General features: G+C 43.5%; 2 gene segments (V, D, J or C); both read right to left on the reverse strand.

The window, feature by feature from the left end:
* LOC130844884 (T-cell receptor alpha chain constant-like) overlaps window positions 1–14,847 on the reverse strand; it is a 590,793-nt gene that overhangs the window by 91,361 nt on the left and 484,585 nt on the right.
* The window catches only part of LOC130844891 (T cell receptor delta constant-like), a 475,273-nt gene that overhangs the window by 5,894 nt on the left and 454,532 nt on the right, over window positions 1–14,847 (reverse strand). Inside the window, 1 exon segment of the C gene segment in view lies at window positions 9,672–9,739. Coding sequence covers window positions 9,672–9,739 — 68 coding nt within the window.

The following is a 14,847-nucleotide window of genomic DNA, read 5'->3' on the forward strand; positions in this document are numbered from 1 at the left end:
TCTGCATCGGAGGCTCCAACTATTAGTACAGTTCTTCTAGATTTCTTTGTGCTTTTTGGGTTGCTCGGAAGATTTCAGAGATTATTTTTTAATAATAAAAATATTTACAGAGCTACTTTGGCTACTCAGCCTAGTGTCTTTTTTTTTTTTTTAAAGCTCTTTATTGGAATATAATTGCTTTACACTCTTGTACCAGTTTTTGAAGTACACCAAAGTGAATCAGCTATATTTATACATATGTCCCCACATCCCCTCCCTCCAGCCGAGTGTCTTTACTGTGGCCCACTCCACATCTGTACTACTCCATCTCCTAGTTATACTTTCTCATGTTATGCAAACTGGGTGGGAACCCTCATCCCAGGAGTCAATTTAGCCCTAGAAATGTATGGAAAAAATCCACTCACGGGGCTCCACGAAGAGTTGGGTGCCAGCTCCAAAAAACATCTGTCGGGTGTCCCAGGAGCACATTGTGATACTGCCTCACAGGTAACCAGCCTGGGGTTGGCCCTGAGGCCTGGGCTAGAACATCTGTGTCCTGCCTCCTCAGCCTGGGTCCCAGCCTAGAGACCCCACCACTCAGAGAGCTACAAAGCTGCCCTTGATGTGATCAGGGGGCCGAATGCCACTGAGTCTCAGTTCCCTTTGAAGCTAATAATAGTTTAACTGCCGGGTGAGGAGGTGAGCATGTAATCTCCAGCCAAGAAGCACTGGGACTGGGGACTGAGACAGAGCAAGAGAAGAGGGTGACAGGTGACCAACAGCTGCCTTCAAGATGGAAAATTTAACACCCTGTTTATTGGGAGGGCTCTCCAAGAAGAACACACTAGCTTGGGAGAAGCAATGGGGCACTGAATATTGACATTTCTTGTAATGAATGTTAGGCTGAGGAGGGTTGAGACACATGGCTTGTTCTCACATTCTGGTTTCCTTCTCTTGGGTCACAATCCTGCTTTTTGATGAGAAACCTTATTTCTTCCCTATCACTCAGACTGAGTCTCACAATAACAACAAATCTACTTTCTAATTCCCTGAGCCCATGGAAAGGCTTTCTGTGGACCTGAAGGTTGAACAAGAAATTGGTAGCCGACAGGGGAACCCAGTGGTGCTGTGTGTCATGGATACAGGTCAGAGAAGCCAGTGCTTGCTTTGGATTGCTGATTTTTGTTTTATCATTTCTCTTGACTCTGAATTCAGATACAAGCCTCAGGAGGACAGAGTAATCATGTAAAATAGAACTTAAAAACCCTGTAGATTACTCTGTCGTATCACCAAAAAATCAAGAGTCTGGGGCTACAGCTAGACAAAAGGGAAGGTTGGTTATATATGGCCATTATTTGCTGTCAAAACTTTAAGGATTGGGGGTTTGATTTGAAATTCTCAGTCCCCCTTCCTGAGCTTTGTATCATCGTATTACACTTGATCACTGCAGGAAGAGAAAACCAGAGAAGCAATTGGGGTATCATTGGAGAGGGGAGGTCAGCATCTCCACAGAGGGGCTAAGCATCAGTTTCATCTCTTTCCTTCTTCCCTAGGACTCCCAAAGGCACAGCCTCAGAGATTTGATTCTAACACTGCAGATAACTCTGAATTTCTAGTGGAAATGATTTAAAGGGAAAATGAAACACAATACTTTTTGCTCAAATGCAATTTGCCCAACATCAATCAGACTGCAATCAGTTACAACGTGATTCTGTTTCCCTCCTTCTTTTCATTGCTCCAGTCTCTCTCCCCTCAAAGATAAGAAAATTCACCAAATTCCACTATTTCCCTGGAAGCAAGAGGCAATCAAGGATGCCTGTAAGTTTATATTACCCTCTGAGAGGCAGAGACTGCGTTGACACTACCAGTCCCTTTCAGGACTGTCAGATTGGCCTCCCCACGTTCATGTACATTTCCCCACTTCTTTATTGCCTTTAGAAATAAACAAAATCAGAACATAACCAATGCCCCATGGGTCTTGGTATTTTGGAAAGCGTCTGAAAAGCTGTTGTTCTCTGGACTGGTCCCAGTGACTGATTGCTGGCAGCCACCCAGACTACCTGAATACGGCCCCTTGGTTTCCAAACATTGGAACAGACTACCAATGGACAATATCTCCCGGAGAGCACCACTACTTCCCTATTGTCTCAAAGTTGGGGGCTGTGTTTCTACTTTGGGTATAGGCTCCTGAACCCTTTACAGAATCCTCAGATTCAGGACTAACAAGGGAGGTGAGCACGTAACTCTTCTCAACAGACCCAGATGAGGACGGGACCTTGGAGATCATTTAGTGAGAGCCAGGCACGATGACTTTATGCAAGTTCTCAGCAAAAAAGGAGACAAGGGCAGATGGGCTTTTGTCATCTGAGGCAGAGAAGGCTCTTTTGATCTAACTCCTTCTTTACTAATATTTTTCTTCTCTCTAACCCTCCCTCTTCCTACTCTGTGACCAATTCTCTTTTTCCTCATAAACAGTGGAGAGATTCTCCTTACCTAGAACTTGCATTTTCCCTGGCTCCAGTCCCTGACCAAGGGGCCAGAAGCCTGACCAAGGGCTTTATTGAAGCAGTTGTAGACTTATCAACACTAACCCTCAGAATGGAGTTTGAAGCATACATAGAATATTTTCTTAAGAGAGACCTAATGAATTTGTCCTCCAATTTTACCCTGGCTCTTTGTAACAACAACAACAACAACAACAGATTTCCCATTTAGAGCCTCCTACAACAACAACAACAGATTTCCCATTTAGAGCCTCTGAACTTCTCAAGAAGTTCTGTTTATTCAGGACTATGCCACCACTCCAAGGGAACATACACACCGAATAAAATGCATCACTTACTCGATTCCACGATGAGTTGAGTCCCATTTCCAAAGGTGAGTTGTGTTGTCAGGGCACCATTTCAGACATCATGACCCAAAACCTTACTACCTATTTGCCCCCTGCCTAGTCCATCTGTTTTGAAGGGGGTGGGTTAGCTGGAGACATAGAACTTTGCAGGGGTTTCTGAGATCTAAGCATTTCATTTTGGCAGCTTCTTTGGTGTGTGTTATCTCCTGAGTGTTGACATTTAGGGAAGTCCCTAGGTTTACTGCTATTATCTCCTCCAACCTGTCATCTCTTACCCCCAGATCTTGCTTGACAATCACATTTTCACAGGGAGAAAGGAATTAACTGTCAAATGGCTACTGTCAGCAGAAACATAACAGTAAGGATCAAGTCAATCAGAAGGAACTATGCCTCAGTTAGAGGTGGAAGGACATGATGGTTGGACCAAGAGCCATTGATGCCAAAGACTTGGAGTCTATTAAAAGGATCCTAATACTCATAGATGACTACCATGTCTATAAGTACTTTACTACTTACACATGGCTAGTACTTACACTACTTCAACAAACACTGTTGTAACAAACTCCATGAGATGGTATTATTAGATCTATCTTACAGATGAAGTCACTGGAGCTAAGAGTGGCTAAGATAGTGGCTGAGCTGGGCCTGACTCTCAGGTCTCCAGACCCCAGATTCCATCCACTGAACCAGACCAATAGATGACAGAACTGAAAGGAGCTTCAGCTGTCACTTGTCAAAACCCCTGTGGTCACACAAGTGCTAAGTGATGGACGCATAGGGAGATTTTGACTCCTTTTTCAGCTTCTTTTTTCATTAAATCCCAGAATTCCCACTGAGTCATAAGACATTCACACCATTGGACTTCCTTGCTTTTCCTACTATATTGTCCCTTAGAATTGGTCTGGATGATAATCAGAATCTTAGTTGTGCTAAAGCTGGAAGACACCTTGGAAATCATTTGAACCAGCGAAAGGGAAACTCGAGCTCAGTGAAGTCAGGTCACAGAGCTCGTCAAAGAGACGGATAGGAACTCGGCCTTTGAATTCTTGGTCTAACATGCTCACCACCGCACCTCACATATACTAGATGTGCTGTAGTACAGGTCTGGTTATGGCCCAGATTTGTAAATGGTGAATGCATGGGTGTTAAGTAAGCTGGTTCTCTAAGGCTAGTCAGGTAGAGGGAAGGCCACAAAAACTCTCCAGGGTGGAGAGTGGACCAAAAAGACTACTGCAACACATACCCACGCCAGATTTTATGAGAAACTCAGTCCCTGCTCCTCAAACCATCCCTTGCTAAATTACCTGCTGGAAGGATTTTCAACAACCTAAGACGTGCTTCCCAAGCTGATGAGTTAAGAAAATATTTAACAGTGATAACTGCCAAACAGAGTGGTCAAAAGAAGAAAAAAAACCGAGTCACTTACTTGGTTCAACGTTCAGATAGGTTCCTGTGCCGAATATCAGTGGATTCTGCACAGCCTATAAACCCAGTCTAAAAACTGCTGTGCTTTTTCCTTACCACAACCCTGGCCCCAATTGCCAAGTCACGTGATAGTCCGTGGATGAGATTTTCTGTCTCATCTGCTTAACCTCTTTTCTCCTCAGTCTTGGGGGCTACCCTTCAGGACAAAGCAAGAGGTGATTCCTGTGTCAAATGGAAACCTCGGCTTTTGCCACGTTACAATCTGAATTTGTGCTCTGAATGAGAGAGATTGGAAAAGAGTTTCTTAGTTAGGTCAGGAGCAAAGAAAGGTGGGCTGTTTATGATAGAGTAGTGATTCTCAACCTTTGGGCTATGCCTAGGTAGGGCAAGATCAAGTGAGTTATATGCCCCATCAGAACCTTTTAGGAGAATTCCATTTCATGTCCAGTCAGAGCTTTGCATCACTGAGAAGCACTGTGCAGCAACCAGGCTTAGTATAAAATAGAACTAGGGTCTTCGGAACATTTTGATAACATATTCATGAACTTAAAATTTGAGCAAGCTTTAATGGCATACTTACACTTTAAAGTGACAGTTAAATTAGCCTCTGTCATATGTAAAAATCAGAGTCTGTGAGATTGCTTGTATGTCACTCACAAAATTCAGGGAGAAAATATGCATTTTCAGATCCGTTTACAGCCCATACAGGACTGCATATCATACTTCAAGAATCACTAAAATGGAGAGTGGTTCTCAGTTGCGGTGAAGTAAGGAAATGTCAGAAAACCTGAAATCAAGTTCAACTCAGTTTCTTACTTAATAAGTGTGCAATCTTGGCCATGTTCCTTAAGGTCACTGAGCTTCATTTGCTTCCTTTATAAAACGAGGATACTGTCTTCTGCATTGTGAGGTCATAAGATTAAATGAAAGGGTGTATATATAAAGCATTCTGTAAATGCTCGGTGTAATTATTAGAATGCTTATTAGTGTTAGACTCAGAGTGAAAAGTTTTACTTGAAGCAGGAAGATGTAATTGAAGCAGGGTGTAGGGAGAGGTTGCTGAGGGAAAAGAGAATTCTGTTTCTTTGGTGTTTGCAATAAAAGTGCCCACTTCTTAGAGATGAAGATGAGGACTGGAATCCAAGTTTATGTCTCCCTTGGTCTCTTCCCAAGGTCGAGTGTGACTGCCATTCCCTTCTCTCACCTTCCTTCTTGAAGGAAGCCCAAGTCCTTGTAGTGACTTAAAAACCATCCTCTCCACATTAGCAACCTGACCTCATTCACAAACGCTCTCCCAGTCACTCACTCTCCTCCAGCCACCCAGGCCTCCTTGCTATCCTTCCCATATCCCAAGCAGTGCTTGTATTCCCTCTGCCCGGAAGTGCTCTTCCTCCAAAAATCGGCATGGCTCACTCTGTCATCCCCTCGGGTCTCTGCTCAAATGTTACCTTTCCAACGAGGCCCTCTGTGACTCCTCCATTAAAAATTGCAAACTGCCCTCTCCCACTAATACCCTTTATTCCTCTTCCCCAATTTATTTTCCTTCACAGGGCTTATTACTACCTGAAATACATATATTTTATAGAGTGAGTTTACCATCTTTACACTACACTGTAAGCTCCGATAAGGCAAGGGTTTCTAGACAGAAACCAGTTCTGTGCATCCTGATTGCCCAGCACCTAGAAGAATAGTGACAGTGACTTGTCACGGGTTGCAGAGCTGGGATCCGGCTTGGCTCTGGAGGTGCTTAGCTTGCTTACATTTCTATTTCCTTTTGCCTTACACCACCATTGACTTGTCCTCTCATCCATCCATCCATCCATCCATTCATTTCTTTGTTCGTTTGTTCATTTATTCAACAAACATTTACTTAGTGCCTTCAATGTATTCGTGGAAACAGTAAGGCACAACTCAGAGCCCTTGTCCTCATGGAACAAGAGAGACACCCCATAACTGAGCCTTCGAAGTTTCCGGTGGCAATGAGGACTATACAAAATAGGGTGGTAAGAGGACTACAGGAGACAGGGGTGGTTAAAGAAGGCCTCACTAGACGTGACACTGAAGTAAAAACCTGGAGAAGGTGAGGAGAAAGCTAGGTGAGTCCCTGGGAGAAAATGGTTCCAGGCAGAGGGAATGGCAGGTGAAAGCTGTATTCTGGGAGATGCTCACGGTGAGTGAGAGGAAAGGAATGGCAAAGATGGGAAAAGCATCTCTTGCCATTTTAGAAACATGTTGATGATCCCAGGATTTTTTCTTGGGGGAAAGGGTGATGCTCTGGTCATTGTCTGAACCTTTCTGAGTGTTGGGATCCTGGAGCCCTAGGGGTGTAATGTGGAGGATGGGCCTTGCCTGGAGAATGCCTCTTTGGGCAATTGGTTTTGGTTTGTGGGCAGGAGCCCTGCCTTGGTGAAGGATTGTGGTAGGGATGGCAGCTGGAAGCGAAACAGCCTAACTGTTGCTTCAGACTCTGCAGGCAGCTTGGAAAGGAGTTCATTAGAAGCCTGAGGGGCACTCTGGGCCAGGCAGGAAAAACCACCACATGTGCCCCAATCGAACTTTAGTCCTGGTAGAAGAGCAGAGTTCTTAAGTGCGTAGGTTTTAGAATCAGACAGATGATACAAAGTTTGAATTTGCTAAGCTGTGTGATCTTGAGGAACCCCTCCTCACCTGTAAAAATGCAGGGAATAGTACCTAATTTTGCATGATCATGTGAGAACCAAGTAGAATGACTTTCATTAATAAAGTGCCTAGTCCAGTGGCCCAATACATAATCAGCACTCAAAAAAGTGGGAGTTGATATGATGATGATATATGTATATCATGTAAAAATATATATGACTCGAAATCCATCCAGTGGCCCACTGGCAAGAAGATGTTCCTGACGACTGTGGCCCTTTCTCAGCTCCTGTCATTGTCATGGTCAGTAGCACATGTTTACATTGTGATACTTTATTCCTTGCTCTTTTGTCCTGTTCTCTGGTTCTGTTTTATGAAGTTAAGTGGCAACCCCAGGTTTTCTCCATCTGGAAGGCTAACAGCTATGGTGGATCTGGGTCTGTGGGTCTGTGTAGACTGTTAGTTTGGTGCTCCCTGGGAGCCCTACAAGTAAGAACTTGAAAGAAGGTCCTGAGAAAAGAGAGCATCAAAAGAAAGTGGCTTCTAAGAAGACAAAGGATCTGGGCTTGCAGTGATGCCTCTTTATCCAATACTTGTTGACTAAAAAGAAGGCACCATACAAAGATACTCTGGATCCTGCCCTCTCTGGAAGCCCCTTATCTTTTTATTTCAAAGGACAATGGAAGGCACCAGCTCAGTGTTTCCTAAACAGCAATTCATCACATCTCTTCTTGGGTTTTTTGGGGTCACATCCATCAGTCATAAGATCTGCTTAATAATTTTCTTTAAATTTACTCACATTTAAACTTAAAATATAATTAAGAGGAAACTTTAGGGATTTCCCTGGTAGCACAGTGGTTAAGAATCTGCCTGCCAATGCAGGGGACACGGGTTCTAGCTCTGGTCCAGGAAGATCCCACATGCTGCAGAGCAACTAAGCCCATGAACCACAACTAAGCCTATGAGCCTGAGTGTCACAACTACTGACACTCGTGTGCCTAAAGCCCATGCTCCACAATAAGAGAAGCCACTGCAATGAGAATCCTGAGCACCGCAACGAAGAGTAGCCCCTGCTTTCTGCAACTAGAGAAAGCCCGCATGCAGTAATGAAGACCCAACACAACCAATATAAATAAATAAATAAATAAATAAATAAATAAATAAAAAAGAGAAAACTTTAAATCACATGGGTTTGACAAACTAGTTGTACTATACGGATACCATTAAAAGCACAATTCAAATGAAAAGAAAGTCTGTTTTTGTACCATCTAAAACCATGTAGTATGCCTTCTACACTTGGGGCAACACTGACTTAAGTAAGTCAGTAAACAGAAGAACTTAATTCATTAGGAAGAACTCAGTGAACAAAGGGAGATAAGGGAACTCAGTTACTAACTTTGTCAGGAATGTGGATAAACTATTATTTTAGTGAGAAAATTTAAAGCCAGTGAGGTCTAAAGGCAAGAACCTCAATTAGCTGAACTTTCAAAATCTTACTATGATTTACAGAAATATATGAATTTCTCTGCTCTGACCCTGCTAGCCGGCTTTGGCTCTCCATCTTTTTGCGGATGGAAAGCCTCTGCCCCACTTCTCCCCTTAGTGTGTGAGGTCTGGGGATGCCCAGCCTACAATCCTCCTTTTCCCATCCTCTGCTCCCAATTCTATGCCTCCTTCGCTTCATACACCCAGGACTGTCCTGTCCCCAGTCATTCTCTAAGAGGAGCCCACTCTGTCACATTTTCACCCCACCTCTCTAGAGTCTTCTTTTACTTTAGAAAACACAAGCCGAACACCGAGGCGTCAGGCCAGGACATGCTGTTACTTTTCCAGCCACCAGCTTAGCAGATTTGGGACCCTGATGCTAAGATCTTTGAAATGGGGGTTTCTGTTTGTTTCTTACATGTTCTAGCTTAATATTAATCTCCACTATCTAACTGGAAGCTGCTGCCCAATGGAGACTGCTGTTCTTGTTTTAACAAGACACAATTGAATTCAAACGTCACTTCAATGACACAAGACGATGCCTCTTTGTTGAGCACAATCCTTTGACAGCATTAGGACTGATTCCTTTACAACAGTCCATTAGTGAGTGGCACCCCTTCCCCTTAGTGAGGAAGATGGATGCCACGCGTCCTTGGGGAGCTACGGCTGGCTGTATCCTATAGGCTTTAAAGAAAGCATTGCATGTTCACTTTCTTCTGCTTGGGATCTGGTCTCAATGGGAACCAGAATGTTCCAGCTTCCTCACTAGTCATCATCTAACTTCCATTTGCAGCTCAAACAATTAGAAACAGTTTTCTGGAAGTGCTTCCCTTTTTTTGAAGAAAAACGGAGCAGCACCAGTGCCCCCTTACCCTGGCCTAACCCTCAGTGCCCAGGAGGCTGACTCCATTCTAAGCTCTCCCAAGAGCAAGTGTTTGGCCTAAAGAAGGTCAAAAGTCTTTGTGTCTTGAGCCACCTTGATAGAATCACCCAGACTCAGCTCAACCCTGTCCCTGGTCAGTTCTGACTCGTCTAGGGGAGTTGAGCCAGTGACTCTGCGGTCTCTACGGCCTGACCCAAAGTCCAGAACCTTCTCAGTTTCCCTGAGCTGTGTGGGGTCTTTCATAACCCCCAAATCTATTTTTTTTCAGACCCCCCCCCCCAATTCCTATGGAGGGGATTAACGGTAGTTCACACCTTCCACAGACTTCTTGACACAATATTGGTGCTATGACTACCCACTTCACATCCCCTGACATTTCTGCCTCCTTAGATGGAGGATTAAGCTTAAAGAACAAATAAACGAATTACTTACTTGCTTCCACAATCAGGCGGGTCCCTTTTCCGAAGATGATCTTGTCAGTCTCACACAGTGTTGGAGGGCTTTCCAAAAACCTCAGCAGTGCTCCCACCTTTCTTCTTCTATCATCTTGAGGATGGGAGGATCTTAAGAGAGCTCTTTGAAAGGTGGCACTTGGTGCTTATCCAACTAGTTCATGATGATTTAGTCAACTGCAGATTTGCAATTGCTTTTGGGTTTGCTTTTGGGAGGTTGTTATCTGAGGAATAGGTAGGAGCACACACTCCTATGGTGAACATTTCCAAATTCTTTATAAAGTTCTTGGAATGGTTGTTGTCTGTTATTTTAGACTTTTCTCACTTCCTAGATGCACACCTAACTCTCAGTCTTAGAAAATGGATGTTGCCAAGGGGATGGGTCTTGGATCCATGACTATTTCAGAGTCAAGGCCTTCACAGATACCAGTGCTGCTTTAAGTCAGATAACATGTGGCATATCAACGGTGACAGGGCAGTGTGAAACCCCAATCATGTACTGAGGATTTATAGTATATTCAGTGTTAGAATGAGCAACTATCCCTGGTCTAAAAACAAATCTCTCTCTTTAAATTTATCTTCCCAAACTGCAAAGCAACGCCCTCAGGCAAATCTCTCTAGGAATTTGGATTCAGAAATTCCATATGACTGTTTTGCAATAGAAACCAAGACAAGGATGGTTTTCAAGAATCACCTTTTTGTATTCCTCAAATATGGCTGAAAAGCTAGTTTCACTCAAGAGAAAACAGCAGTGAGAGAGAGGCCAGCAGCTGGGGGTCACCTCTTCTGGTTCAGACAAGTTTCTGGCATCCCTTCTGGGTCACTGAGCAAGGAAGGACAGCTATTTGCTATGTCAGTCCCCGGGAGCATGGTAGCCAGGCTACAGATTTCCCAGGGAAATGTCACTTTGGCCCTTGCAGTTTTTGTACAGGTCCCTGTGGGTTTTGTATCACTGTGCTGCTCCCACCCACAATGCTACAGAGCTTTACAAAAACCTCCCTTTGGTTTTGCCCAGTGTGGCTTCTGTGAACTTACAGGCCCGGATCTTTTCTCCAAGTCACGCTCCAGAAAGATCAAAGGGATCTGGCTTAGGTCAGGGCAGGCTCACCCAGGTGCTTCTGTCTGAGGCTCTTCTGAACCCCTGGCTAGATTTGTCCTGGAGTTTGTGACTAGAACAGGCCAAATCACGTCGTCTACCCCCACTGTGTTTTCTGGCCAGTCTATAATCAGATGGTTTCCCACAGAGGAGGTTGCCAGACCTGAATGTCTCAAGTGGATTCTACAAGCTGTGGGTAGGCAGAAACTTCTTCTAGTGAATGTAATTTCTGCTTTCACCTGCTAAGCTTCTGAATCACCTCTGCCTGCCCCACTTTGCACATGGAGGGTGTTGCACAGTCGACAAAGGGCTTTCACATAAACTTAGAATTTTATCCTCTCCATTGACTCCTTGCTTGTTAAATGCAGGGCCAGGAGCCCATATGCTGTTTTGTGTGACCTGAAGAAGGCAACCTGCTGGGCAAATGCAGAGGCAGCTCCCAGGGCGCAAGTTGCCAAACAGAGGACAACTTTGTGAGCTTTCTGAAAGGCTTCCCTTTCTCCAGCTGATGCAGCTCCACAGCAGGGCCTTGACTTGGTCAGCAGAGCTCCAGCTGAATCTTAGCCCCGCTTGTCCCCTTGGCCAACAGCTGATTAATATAGATGCTAAGGCTTGGGGGGGACCCCCGGCTATGAAATTACATGCTAAAATTTATGGTAGCTCTGCATTATGCTCAGGATGAGACGACCCTTGGACCTTATTGATCTACTGGTCTGAGCTTAGATGTTAGCATTCCTGGGACTTTCTAAATGACTGCTCAAGACACGACTGGGTTAGATGCACCCCTTTCCCTGAACCTTCTTGCATCCAGTGTTTATCCCTTTCATTGTTCTCAAACCCCTCTTCCTTTCATCTTCATTAGGTACACACCCTTGAGAGAAGGGATTGTCTTGTTTACCTCTGTCCTGTGTGCCAGTACAGTGCCTCATTGAGTGAGTGCTCAGAAAGTGTCTTCTGAAACTACTTTAAAGATGAGTTATCTCATATTAGGAGAGGATGAGCTAGGAATTGATGGAAACATGGCCAGGACCCACATCTTCCCAATTCCTAGTCCGTTACTGTCTCTGGCCCTGGGCTGCTCTATGGGATACTACCTTACATTTGTTTAGCAGAGCACAGCATCATTAGTTGTAAACAATTGGATTTTTAACATTAGCCTGAGTTAAGCATCATTGGGAAGAGAAATTTGTTGTGATTTTCTCCATGCCCCGAAATATATTCCAAGGCCAAAGAGAAATGAGTTTCATGTTGTCTACGTATTTGGAGTATTCAAATCACATTCTTTCCACTAACGTGAGTAATGAAGGGTCAACTGTGCTCCTAGAGAAGCATCCTAGGATGTCACAGCTGGGAGAGTCCTCAAGGATCATATATTTGCTCCCTGATATGTTCAGGTGAAAGAGTCTGTGGGGATTGGGGTGGGATGAATTCGGAGATTGGGATTGCCATATAGACATTACTAATAAGAAAAAAATATCAAATTGTACACTTTAAATATAGGCACTTTATTGTATGTCAATTATATCTCAATAAAAGTTCTTAAAAAAAGGGAAAGAGTCTAGAAAGATCCAGAGAGGTTTTGCAACTGGCTGAGGCACCCAATTTCAAAAGAACATAAAAGAAATCAAGTATTCCAATTCCTAGTCCAGTAATATTTTTTGGTATACTTGGCAGATACATAGTCTTCTTTGTTCCCTTATTCTGACATTTGTAATTTGAAAGTGTCTGGGTATCCTCTCTATCCTCCAGCTGATCTCCTTCAATGGAGTGGGTTTAGAATGGCCTGGGCAGCCTGGAATTTTCTTTCTCTATGTGGCTTCTCACTGTTGTAGGAGATGCTCTTCTGTGGGAAAGGGGAGGGGCAGGTACAGGTTGGATTCATCCTGAAATTCACCTCTTCTTGAAAGGAGGCTGTGTCAGACAAGGGCATTCTCAGAAGGCATCAGAGGACAGGGACAGTGTGTGGGGACTGAATTTACCATGGTGTTGTCCAGTTTTGGCTGGGATCAGGCTTCCTCCCTGGAGATTCAGAGCACTTGGAACAAATTTATGGGATGTCAGGCTTTTAATTTTGTGATTGTGGACTTTGAACTTGCTTTATTTATGTCCACTGCCTTCTCCTGATATTGACATGTACTCTTTGAAGGTCATAGACAAACTGCAATGTATTCATAGCTGAGTACCAGGCTGTTGAAAAGACTTCAAACCACATACAGGGAGGAACAGCTAGAAAACTTTGGAGAAAATAGACCAAAGGAAGGGAGATGCTGGAGGTGTTTGACCATAGTCTTCAGATAACATCAGGGTAAAGCCGGCTTATTGGAAGACAGCTCGATTCACATGTATACTTACACCTTCTATTGCAATATATTAGTTTGGTTCAGAAACTAATAGATGAGCAAAACCTGGTCTTATACAGAAAAACACGTAGTACAAAAAGGTAGATTAGTTGCCGTGTGAAATCTGAAAACGTGTTAATGGGCTTTTCATATTCTTTTCCATTAAAATCCTTTGGTCTAGCTTGCATTTTGGATGGAAATTTTACCCATGCATGGTTTTGTAACTTTATCCATTGGTCTTCTGAGGAATAATTGGTTCACTGAGTTAGGCAACTTCTGTGTGCTATCACATTGCATTGTACAATATCAAATATATCACAACAGTTAATATCATCACCAATATCTTTAAATCAGAACAGTATTTAAATACTGGAGAGCCATCCAGCTCCTGGTGGCAGATACAAGTTTCCCAAATTCTAATTTTTCCCTGAAAGCTTAGATTTTTATTATTAGCAACAACGATTCATTGTTTTTCTTGATGTACAGGCTCAGGTCATTCATTTTCAAGAAAATGTCTGGCAACTACCCAAGTCTGATTAACCATGGTTTCTCTGCCAGTCATTCTGTTAAGCAAAATGTTATTTCATGGAAAAAGTGGCTAGTTCAGCTTGCAACTCAAACAATTGCTCACATGTTTTCCCTTGAGATAATATAATAATTTGGAATCCACCAGAAGTGCTTTATGTGCATGTCTACTTTTATGACACAGAATACTAAAAAGACATATACTCAAGAGTGGAGGTTTAATACAATTAATAGTTTCACTGCTTTTTCGATGCTATGTACTGAACTGTGTGCTTCCCCAAATCCATATGCTGGAGTCCTTATCCCCAGTACCTCAAAAGGTATCCTTCTTTGGAGATAGGGCCTTTGAAGATAAGGTAAAATGGTGACATTTGGACTGGATTAGAGTGGACCCTAATGCAGTCTGACTGGTGTCCTTATGAGAGGAGAATTTGGACACACAGAGAGAAGAGACACAAAGGATTTGCATGCACAGGGGAAAGTCCATTTGAGAACACAGGGAGAAGGTGGTCATCTCGAAGCCCAGGAGGGCAGGCTCAGGGGAAACCAGCTATGTGGGCACCTTGATCCTGGATTTCTAGCCTCAGAACTGTTTCTTTTCTGTTGTCTAAGTCACTTAGTCTGTGGAATTTTGTTATGGCAGCCTAGCCAACTAATACAGTCAATAACATTTGTAAGTGAAACTGGCATTTCCTCCCCCCCACTGCAAATATAGAAATGAAGGATACAATGACCCCTAATACAGAATTGGGGCCTCTGCCTTGATTCACGCTGAGGGACCAGGAGCTTTACCCACCATTGCTTTTGCACCGTCAGGACAAATGTCAACACAAAGAAAAAGGGCAAATGTTGTTTTGATATTATTATAAAACTGGTTCTGACCTCACAGACTCCCTGAAAAAGTCTTTGGGTCCTTAGTGGTCCATGGACCATACTTTGAGAACCACTGTCCTAATCCATGTGGATTGTGCTGCCAAAGCTGCAATGGCAGCAGTCAACCCAGGCTTTCTCTACTGCCTGACTACCCTCTACTTGTTTGCTGGTGAGTAGCCTATAGGTTGTATCATATGCTTTGACTGATGGATGAGTAAGTGGAGAGAAGCCATTGTGAGCAGTGATTTTCCAATTCCTTAAAACTGATGAAATTGTCCTAACTATTTTGGTGGAATCTCTAGAGTAGAGGATTATGGATCTGT

Source organism: Hippopotamus amphibius, chromosome 2 (assembly GCF_030028045.1).
Source record: "Hippopotamus amphibius kiboko isolate mHipAmp2 chromosome 2, mHipAmp2.hap2, whole genome shotgun sequence".
NCBI classification, from domain to species: Eukaryota; Metazoa; Chordata; class Mammalia; order Artiodactyla; family Hippopotamidae; genus Hippopotamus; species Hippopotamus amphibius.